General features: G+C 48.0%; 1 protein-coding gene and 3 non-coding genes across 4 annotated transcripts; all 4 read right to left on the minus strand.

The window, feature by feature from the left end:
* Positions 1 to 4,843: 4,843 nt before the first annotated feature.
* Positions 4,844 to 4,918, minus strand: TRNAW-CCA (transfer RNA tryptophan (anticodon CCA)). Its single transcript has one exon. It is a non-coding gene; the product is annotated as a tRNA-Trp (tRNA).
* On the minus strand, positions 4,885 to 9,629 carry LOC126536833 (uncharacterized). Its single transcript, XM_072288757.1, has one exon. It carries the CDS (start codon positions 9,595 to 9,597, stop codon positions 8,386 to 8,388), a length of 1,212 nt encoding a protein of 403 aa, XP_072144858.1. The 5' UTR covers positions 9,598 to 9,629; the 3' UTR covers positions 4,885 to 8,385.
* Positions 9,630 to 10,330: 701 nt separating this feature from the next.
* Positions 10,331 to 10,402, minus strand: TRNAW-CCA (transfer RNA tryptophan (anticodon CCA)). Its single transcript has one exon. It is a non-coding gene; the product is annotated as a tRNA-Trp (tRNA).
* A 181-nt stretch (positions 10,403 to 10,583) lies between these two features.
* TRNAW-CCA (transfer RNA tryptophan (anticodon CCA)) lies at positions 10,584 to 10,655 on the minus strand. The gene has a single exon. It is a non-coding gene; the product is annotated as a tRNA-Trp (tRNA).

The following is a 10,655-nucleotide window of genomic DNA, read 5'->3' on the forward strand; positions in this document are numbered from 1 at the left end:
ACTTCCACATACCGTTGCATGGATTCACAAAAGTACAGACGCGCCGGTCGGGCATCCGGGTCACAATGGTAACCCGCCATTCTTGCGCGCCATAAACAGTGGAGGCCCGTAAGCATGATCAGGTCGTACGGGAAACCTTCGTCGTCATATATTGGCAGAAACCTGATTCCGTGGGGATCTATAGGTAGCTCTTTTTTTAGAGTCCTTTGTAACACGTCCCAGAAAAAGACCCCTTCCCAACGGTGGATGAAGACGTGATCTATGCTTTCTGTTTTTTTACATATAAGGCAGTGGGTTCCCCATGGCATGTAGAACCCACGTTGTTCAAGGAAGATTTTAACAGGTAGAGTACCGGTGTGTAATTTAAAAAAGAACGATTTAGTGGCTGGTTGAACTGGCATCTTCTTCACCCTTTTCAATACATCTAGGCCTGGGCCTCCACTGTACGGGGCTCTGTACATAGGTACCAGCAAAACACTGTCACATAAATCATGATATAACTTTTTCCGTTTTACATTCCATAAATATGCACTTGAAAAACGAACACGCAAAAAAGAAACACTCTGAACTATTTCCCGAAAGAAACCACGGACTGGTCCTGGCATTATTTCCGTACCTACAACGAATTCGGGAAGTGATCTTGACAGCCTCATTTGGATCACTGTGCGCAGAAATGGGTCGTTTGTATCTCGAAAGAAGGAGTATCTATTCACCAGTTGACGCAAGAAAAGGTGCGCCAACCCCAGACCACCATCCTTCACACGTCGGAAGAGATTATCTCGGCTGCATCGCTCCCAGCTCGATGCCCACACGAATACAGCGAACACGCGGTGCAGTTTCTGCACATTAATACGAGAGCACTGTAGGACCTGCATTACGTACCAGATCTTTGACACGAGAAACATGTTGCACGCTGTAGCTCTCGCGAACATTGACAAGTGACAGGCGTTCCATCGGTCGGCTTTTTCTTTTAGTTCTTTTGTACGCTCCTTCCAGTACTCGCTACTGTCCTTGTAGGCATCAAGGGCTGCTTCAAGGTACCTAACTGGCGTCGTGACCCAGTTTACGTTCGAAAAGTGGTCTGGTGTAGACGCCCATCTTCCATGCCAAAACCCCAAACATTTCTGCCAGTTAACGTAGCTGTTAGTGACGTTACCAAACTTTTTGACGATATTAACAGTATTCAATACACTTTGTTTGTCTTTACAGCACACAGCCACATCGTCAGCGTATGCCAGTAGCTTCACTTCTGCTGATTGAAGACTAAACCCCTTAATACATTCATTTTCGATGATGGCCAGACAGAGTTTCTATGTAGACACAAAACAGGAGTGGACTGAGTGGACAACCCTGGCGAACGGACCGCTTCACGTTAATGGGGGCCCCCAACATCTGATTAATTATAAGTCTGGTATAGCAGCTCCGGTACGCCATGGTCACCCCTTCAGCGATTATGTGTCCAAAATTAACGTGTTCAAGGATGGTAAGCAATATGTCGTGAGAAACACAATCAAACGCCTTCTCCAAGTCTAGCTGGAGGATGGCTACTGCATCGCACATGGCGTTACAACACTCCAGCACACACTTCATTTTATGGATGTTAGTGAAAATGGTTCTTCCACGAATACCACACGTCTGGTGTGGGCCGACTACTTCCTGAATAACTGACTGGACCCGTCGTGCCAACACCTTCATCAATATTTTGTAGTCGCAGTTAGTAAGCGCTATGGGTCTGTAGGAGGAAAGTTGCTTGAGCTTTTCGGTCTCTTCTGTTTTCGGTATTAGTACTGTATGGGACTGGCCAAAGGATGGTGGAAGTATTTTCAGTTCATATGCTTCATTGAAAACTGCTGTTAAGATAGGAGCTAGGTGGCTTTTGAACGATTTGTACCAAGCGGCACAAAGACCGTCTGGACCTGGCGACTTCCCAGGATTCAGGTCTTCGATGGCTTTCATCACTTCATGTTCTGTTAATGGTCGTTCTAAGGTTTCTTTAACCTCACTCGACAGCTGTGGGATTCGTTGCAAAAATAATTTCTTGAAATCGTGCATGTTGACAGGCCTGAATGCAAAACTTTCTTTGTAATGCTCAAAGAAAGCACGCCCTATATCATTGTTATCCGTTAATACCACCCCTTCATATTCGATAGCCTCAATCTGCTTACGTCTCGAGTGCTTTTTTTCTAGCCCCAGTGCTCTTTTCGTTGGCGTTTCCCCGCATGATAGCCTTTCTGCTCTGGCGCGCACTAGCGCACCTCGGAAGCGATCTTCGTCGAATACCTCGAGCTTCTTCTTAACGGCGCGCATATCTTGTTGATAGGCGCCAGGTTGCATGCATTCAAGCTTCGCAAATTTTTCTAGCAATGTTGTTAAATCCTTTTCTCTGGCCTTTTGTTCATATCGCAGTACGCTACTTCTTTCGATTGCCTTCAATTTAATGCTTTGCTTCAGCAACTCCCATTCCTCACCAAATTTCGTAGAACTGTCTGTTCCAAAAGAATTCAGAGCAGCCACTACATTTTCGTTAAAAGTTTCATCCCGTAACAGCTCTGCATTAAATTTCCACAGTTCCCAGACGAACTTGTTTCGTTCTTTCTTCCTGCCCACCGTGCATTTTACCAGGCAGTGGTCAGAATATGATATGGCCGTAACTGTGTAGCACTGGCATTTTTCAACTAAATCATATGAAAGATAGATACGGTCTAAGCGTGCGTGACTTGTGCCCTGAAAGTGAGTAGCTTACGTCTCCGTGACAGCGAAAACATTCTGCGATATCTTCTAATTCGAATTCGTGTGTAATCTGCGCCAGGATATCACTACTTTTGTCACAAACCACGCGACGCGTAGACCTATCCTCAGCTTTCAATACGCAGTTGAAGTCGCCTACACAGGCTATCATTTTTTGCACATGTAAATGATGCTTTAAACTCAAAAAGAAATTTGCCCTCTCTTGCACAGTATTAGGCGCATAAATGCAAAACACGCGCCATTGGACATTACAATAGCTGAAGTCACAAAAGACAAGTCGACCAGAACTACAGGAGAAGTAACCATCTATAACAAGACCAGGGAGGTTCCTCACGAACAGCACACACCCTGCCGAAGTCCCTAAGGCGTGGCTCACTACCGTATAGTAGTTATACGTGAACCTTTGCACCATGCTCCCGGTCTCCTCCTCGCCGTCTACCTTGGTTTCTTGCACGGCTAAAACGTCGAGGTCGTGGTCCACTAGTAGTCTGTAAACCTGACTCTGTTTCCTTTTGGCGGCCAGACCTCGAACGTTTAGCGTGCCGAGGCTAAGCGACGGGTTGGTAGCCATTATTGGTGAAAACCGGAGGGGAGAAGGCCCGGAGCATGGTGCTCACCTTAACGTCTAGCTGACCGCTAGACGCCTCCGTGGCCATCCGGTGGCCGTCGCCCGGGTTCCTCTTTGGTCGGCTTCGGGGTAAGCCTACGGTCAGTCTCCAGGTTCGGCTTAGGCTTGAGGGTGGAGCGCCTTCCAGGTAGCGCCTTAGCGGGTGGTGCCTCGGAGTCACCGCCGGCCTTTCCGTCGACTTTCTCCTCGTGCTGCAGGGATCTCTTGACCGGTGCCGAGACGGATTCGACGCGGGCGCTAGCAGGGGTCGCGTTGTCGTCCGCCTCTGCCTGCGTTGCATCCGTAGCTGGCTGGTGGCTCTCATTTTCTTGCGTGGCCGTCTTCACGCTCTCGACTGTAGCTGCTGGTTCTTTGGGGGGAGGGATATTCCTTCCTCCTTCGGCTTGCTTGGTCGTCGCGCCGGTTTCTGCCGCCACTTTGCCGTTTCCAGCTCCCGTGGCCGCTTCCTCCGCCTCGGTCACGTCCATTACATGGTCTAACGTCGACGGCTCGCTCTCCGCCGAACCCGCGGCTACTGCGTATGAACGCACACAGTCCGCGTCGTTGTGTCCAAAAAGCCTGCACCGCGAGCAACGGGGAACCTTGCATTCACGACGAACGTGGCCAGAGCCCCGGCAGCGCAGGCACTGCATGGGACGTCCTGGGGCTACCACCAGCGCAAGCTCGCCGGCGACGCGGATCTGGTGGGGCAGGTCGTCGACTTTCATTCCTGCCTTCAGCTGCAGCAGCACTGCTCGGGTCGTCGAGCCCTTGTCGGAAACGCCATCCAGTCGCCAGCGCTCCCGGGTTACTTCCGTCACTTTGCCGAAGGAGGCCAGCGCGGTCTTGACGTCTTCGTCGTCCACCCCATGCAGAAGCCAGTGGATACGAAGCTTCACCTGTTGTTCCTTGGGGTCGATGACCAGGCAGCGACGTCCCTTCACCTGCAGCTCCTTCAGGGCCGCCAGCTTTTCGGCAGCCTCGGCTGTCTTCATCGTCACCGCCCATACATGGTTGATTTGGTATGCTCCAAGGGCGACGACGCCAGAGAGCATACCAACAGCTTGAAGCGCGTCTCGAAAATCTTCTACACGAAACGGGCGAACACGAGCGTCGCCGTGCAAAAAAACTGTGTTTAAAACGATGCGTCCTGTAGGTAGTCGAGGCAAAATAATCTGGAAATCCTTATCTTCCTCCGTGGAAAGCCTGTTGCCGCGGCTAACAGCCGCATACGCCGCTCCATTGGAGCCCATGATCCCGCGATCCGTTTAGCTCGGGAGCCGGAAGCAGAATGTTGCGCCACCGAGTCCCGACGAAAGTGCTATATCGGCGCCTTTGTCCAAGCTGAATGCAGTATATGGTTATGGAAAAGAACGATCGGTGCGCGTTCTCAGTGGAGCGCAGATGACGGTCAATGCCTATCGCATTAATGTAGCCTAGTGGCAGCCAGATGAGGATATAATGCGTTAGCGGAAGAAAAAAAAAAGTTGTTTACCCGGACGTGATTTGAACACGCAACCTTCTGATCTGGAGTCAGACGCGCTACCGTTGCGCCACCGAGTCTTTTTTTTTTTTTCTTTATTACATGGAAAAGAAAACTGAAGGTGTATAACAAAGCGGACACAACTACACACTTAAAACTCAGGCAAACACACACATGCATCCAACAAGTGCATCCAGTCTGGCGGAGGTTCCTGCACAGCGTACACACTTCTTACATACGCAGCACTTTCGCGAAAGAAGGATTTTGTAGTTCGCGGGCTTTCGGCATGGCGATCACAGAGTCTACTTCTCCACAGGCTGTATAAACCAAGTACAATGAACATGTCATAGGGAGGACCACCTGTAACCTTAAACGGTAGAAACCTAATTGAGTATGGAGTCATGTCAATGTCCTTTTTAAGCGTCCGTTGGAGAATGTCCCAAAAAAATACAGCGTCCCTACAGTCTATGAAACAGTGATCTATGGTTTCGGCACGCGGACAGAGCCGACAGTTTGTTGACCACGGTACAAAGCAACCCCTCGAATTCAACCAAGTTTTAACAGGGAGTGTTTCCGAATGTAATTTAAAGAAAAATGTTTTTACTCCAGGAGGCACACACATTTTTCGGACGCGTTTAAGTACATCCTGATAAGGTTGGTTTAAATAAGGTGCACGATACAAAGGATCTGGGAAAATAGAGTCAACCAGTGCCGCAGAAATTTCTTTTCGACTCGCTGTGAACACGTACTCAAGGCTGAATCTAACTTTCAAGAAAAGAAATGTGTCAACAACCTCCTTGAGAAAGCCCCAAGGAGCCTGTGGGACATCTTTGACATTTGATGACACTACTATGTTAGGAACATAATGAACTAAACGCAGTTGCAACATTTCACGCAAGAACGGATGGTCACTGTCTCGAAAGAAAAACAGGCGAGAAACAATTTGCCTGACGAAGAGGTGTACTAATCCTAGACCACCACGTTCAAGGGGGAGAAACAGATTGTCGCGCCGCATCCATTCACAGCTCGAACTCCAAATGAATGTTGCAAATACGCGATGCAGTGCCTGAAGGCGAAGTCTTGAGCAGTGCAGTACTTGGAGCACATACATAAGACGGGAAGCTAAGAAAACGTTACACACTTCAGCACGAAAGAACACTGACAAATTCCGCCCTCGCCATGAATTCACTTTACGTTGAATTTTGCCAACTTCCCCCGACCAATGAGCGTTGCTATTTCTATACTGTGAGAGAGGCACACCTAAATAACGCAGATCTTCTTTCCATTGAATTCCTGCGTAATGTGATGGCATTGTGGCCCATAATCCAAACCAAAAACCTGAACTTTTTTCAAAGTTAACGCTTGCACCAGAAGCAGCACAAAATTCTTCTGTAATTGCAAGAGCAGTCTTTACGCTCTTTTTATCGGTACAGAAAAAGGCCACGTCGTCTGCATACGCAAGAACCCGAACCTCATTAGACAGTAATTTAAACCCTTGGAAATTTTGTTCTTTAAGGATGCCCATACAAAGTGGCTCTAAATACAAGCAGAACAGAAGCGGTGACAAGGGGCATCCTTGTCGTACTGATGATAAAAGCCTAATCGGATCGGAGAGAGAGCCATTTACTATAAGCCGCGTTGAGCCATTAGCATAACATATCCTGACACCTCTAAGGAGCAGAGATCCGATATTTATATGCTCTAGTAAAGTAAACAGGAATGAGTGATTCACCCTGTCGAACGCCTTAGCCAGATCTAGCTGTACCATTGCCACCTGTCCAATCCCCTCAGCTACACACTCTAGCACCGATCTCGCAACATGAATGTTCGTCTGAATGGACCGCCCCCTGATGCCACATGTTTGATGATCACCGACCACAGATCTTACTACAACTTGCAAACGGTTAGCTAATACCTTAGCAAAGATTTTATAATCCACATTGCATAAGGAGATAGGCCGATATCCGTCAACTTTTTGCAATTTCTCTTCATCATCGCTTTTGGCTATAAGGACTGTGTGTCCTTCGTACATTGTGGCGGTTAGGTACCCTACTTCCAAGGCCTCTCGGTACACCTGAAGTAATAATGGCGATAAGAGGGAACGAAAACACTGATAAAATTCGGCAGTAAGGCCATCCGGGCCGGGCGTTTTGCCCTTCGCTAACGAATCGATGCATGAAGTTACCTCATTGATATCAATGTTTTCGTTTGTATAATCGTACTCATCCTGATTTAACTGGGGCAGCAACGATACAATTTTTTTGGCAGCATCTGTATCCAATGGCATATGGTCTCGGAATAGTTTTTGATAATGTTCAAAAAATGCTTTAGTTATTAGAGTAGGCTCGTTAACAATCATTCCACCATACTCTATCTCTAGTATTTGTTTAGACAGCGCGTGTCGGCGCTCATCACCAAGGGCCCTACTGCAAGGCTGTTCTTCCAGGAAACGCTGCTCTCGCGACCGCACTAGTGCACCTCTGTATTTTTCTGCGTTCAAAGTTTGTAACTGTGCCTTGACCTTATGAATATCATCAATATATTGACCCGGATGTATGCATTCAAGCTCATGCAATTCACTCAAAAGTCTACACAAGGCTTTGTAATTATTCTTTTTTTCAAAGGCTAATATTGATGATTCTTCGATAGCTATCATTTTAGCTTCCTGTTTGAATAATTCCCACAAAGCAAAGAGTGGCAAATCCTTGCGGCAAGACACATGAGCTATAAGCTCAGTAATGCGATTTATGAAACACTCACGCGAAAGTAACTGGTTATTAAACTTCCACAGCTCCCAGCACATACGCCGACTGTGGTACCGACGGCTGCCAAAAGATGCTGAGACTAGGCAATGGTCACTAAAGAATATAGGATGCACAGTGTAACCATGAATAAGAGGTAGCGCGCTAAGTGAAACGTAAATTCGGTCAAGCCTTGCATGCGAGGTACCCTGGAAGTGCGTATATCGACATCCCGCCTTTTCATTTTCCCCAATGTCCACAAGCTGATAATCACATATTAGGCGTTGCAACGCATCACTACTTGGATCATGTCTCAGCTTCAGTGATGTACGATCTTGCGCGTTACATACACAATTAAAGTCTCCAAAGAGGACCAATGCACGATCAGTACAGAAATGATGTTCTAGAGATAAGAAGAAACACTCGCGTTCACGTAACTTGTTCGGGGCATAAACACACACAAATCTAAAGCTCGTGCCACTGATATCAATATCGCAGCAGATTAGGCGCCCTTCCCTATCTGTAAACAAATGTAGCGAATCACATTGTAAATGTTTGCTAACAAATAACATACAGCCTGCGGAAACGCCTACTGCATGGCTGACACAAACATTATAGTCAGATATGAATGGAGATAGAGCTATTTCTGTGTTTTCGTCGGATTCAATCTTTGTTTCTTGAATAGCAGCAATATCTAATTTTCGATTGCGTAACAAATGAAAAAGCTGTACTTGCCGTCGCTTACTTCGTAAGCCACGGACATTTAAAGTGCCAAAATGGAAGGGAAGAGCGCCCGCCATGATTACCTATGTAGGTGCAGCGTCTAAACGCTGCTCCAGAGGTGTACCGCTCCCTTCTTGATGAGGTGATGCACTATGGACTTTTAGGTGCACGTTAACACAAGGTACATCAGCAGGTGTAGGTGTTCCCCGGAGCGGTTTTGTCAACTTTGACACCTTGGGAACGCGAGCCTCCTTTGCCGAGGGCGATGGATTGTCGGATGGCGCTGGACGCTTCTTGGCGGCCTCGCACATCGATCCAGATTCCACTGACGGTGGGCGATCTTGAACTGGTGGAGATTCTGCCCAAGACACAGTTGGTTCGTCGTCAGGTGCCTTAGTGTCATCCTCGCTCGCAGGCTTCTGGCTAACGCTAATGTCAGCCGATGACGGCTTAATCTGTTCTTGTCGATGAGACTCAGGGAGTGTTTCGCCAGTTGCGTCCACAACTTCGCTCACGTCCATTAGATGATCGGTGATGGCATCATCCTCAGCTGGTCTATTTGCACGAAGTTTGTCAGCGTAGGTTCCGATGCATGCATCTGCAGGGTGACCATAGCGGTGACAGTTACTGCAGCGCGGTGTTCTACAGTGTCGCCGGATATGCCCAACTCTGTTGCACCGGAGGCAAAGTGGTGGTCGGCCAGGAATCAAGATAAGGCACTGGTGGCCATATATGCTCAATAGATGTGGCAGATTACTGGCAGAAACCCCATCTTTCAATGTGAACGCGACGTCTCTATTAGTCATTTGCCAGCCCTCCATGCCGTCACACCGCCACATTTCTCTCGTGATGGACTGCACTGTGCCATATGGCTCTAGCGCTTCAACAATCCGTCTCTGTTCGAGGTGTGGGGGAAGCCAAAGAAGCTTCATCTTGATATTTTTGCATTCCGGGTCTATGACAAGGCACTTGAGGCCTTTCACCAGCAACTCGCCTTTGTCGACAAGTTTCTGTTTCGCGATGCTGTTAACACATGTGACTAACCACAAATGGCTCATCTGGTATTGTCCAGCGCCGAGGATATCAGCTGCATTTAGCACTGAAAGGAGAGCATCGCGAAAGTCCGGGGCCCGATACGGCCGCCCTGCCAGGTCAGCATGCAGGAAAACTGAATTGAGAACGGTGTTGCCAGTCGGTAGACGAGGGAGAACGACTTTATAATTACCGGAATCAGTAGCTGACGGTGGGTGTGATCCTCGGCCGAGGGCCGATGCGCTGTTTCCAGCGGAGCTCATCGCAAACGTGGCTGTTCCAACAAGCCTCTTCTTCTTCCTTTGCGCCACCGAGTCCCGACAGAAGTGCTACATCCGCGCCTTTGTCCAAGCTGGATGCAGTATATGGTTATGGAAAAGAACGATCGGGGTGCGTTCTCTTTTTTTTTTCTTTATTGCCTGGCTGTGGTACATAGTTTCACAAGAGGCAACGCTCACCAAAACGAATACAAAAGTAGAATATACATTTTCTGTATGTGCACATATTCAACCAGCATTGTGCTGGCACAGTCTAATCAAAATTCGCGCAATGCAACCAACGGTTCTACTCTTGGGAGCCAGTCGGGTGGTTCCCCTGCCGCTTAATGGATAGCGACAAACCAGTGCATGTTTTCCCTGAAATACATACGTGCAGGCTGCGCTTCTTTATCGACATGGTATCCTGCCATTCTCGCGCGCCAAATACAATGGAGGCCCAAGAGCATAATTAAATCAAAAGGCACCCCATCCTCATTATCTATGCTTAAGTAACGGATGCCATACGGGTCCAGTGGAAATTCTTTCTTTAGTGTCCTCTGCAATACATCCCAGAAGAACACACCTTCCCAACAGTTTAAAAAAACATGATCTATTGTCTCTGGCTGCTTGAAAATTAAACTCAGTGGAGTTCAGATGACGCTCAATGCCTATCGCAATAATGTAGCCGACATGCAACCAGATGAGGATATAATGCGTCAGCAGAAGGAAAAAAAGTTGCTGACCCGGACGTTATTTGAACACGCAACCTTCTGATCTGGAGTCAGACGCGCTACCGTTGCGCCACCGAGTCCCGACAGAAGTGCTATATCCGCGCCTTTGTCCAAGCTGAATGAGTATATGGTTATGCAAAAGAACGATCGGTGCGCGTTCTCAGTGGAGCGCAGATGACGCTCAATGCCTATCGCATTAGTGCAGCCTAGTGGGAGCCAGATGAGGATATAATGCGTTAGCGGAAGGAAAAAAAAAGTTCTTGACCCGGACGTGATTTGAACACGCAACCTTCTGATCTGGAGTCAGACGCGCTACCGTTGCGCCACCGAGTC

Source organism: Dermacentor andersoni, chromosome 6 (assembly GCF_023375885.2).
Source record: "Dermacentor andersoni chromosome 6, qqDerAnde1_hic_scaffold, whole genome shotgun sequence".
Classification (NCBI taxonomy): Eukaryota; Metazoa; Arthropoda; class Arachnida; order Ixodida; family Ixodidae; genus Dermacentor; species Dermacentor andersoni.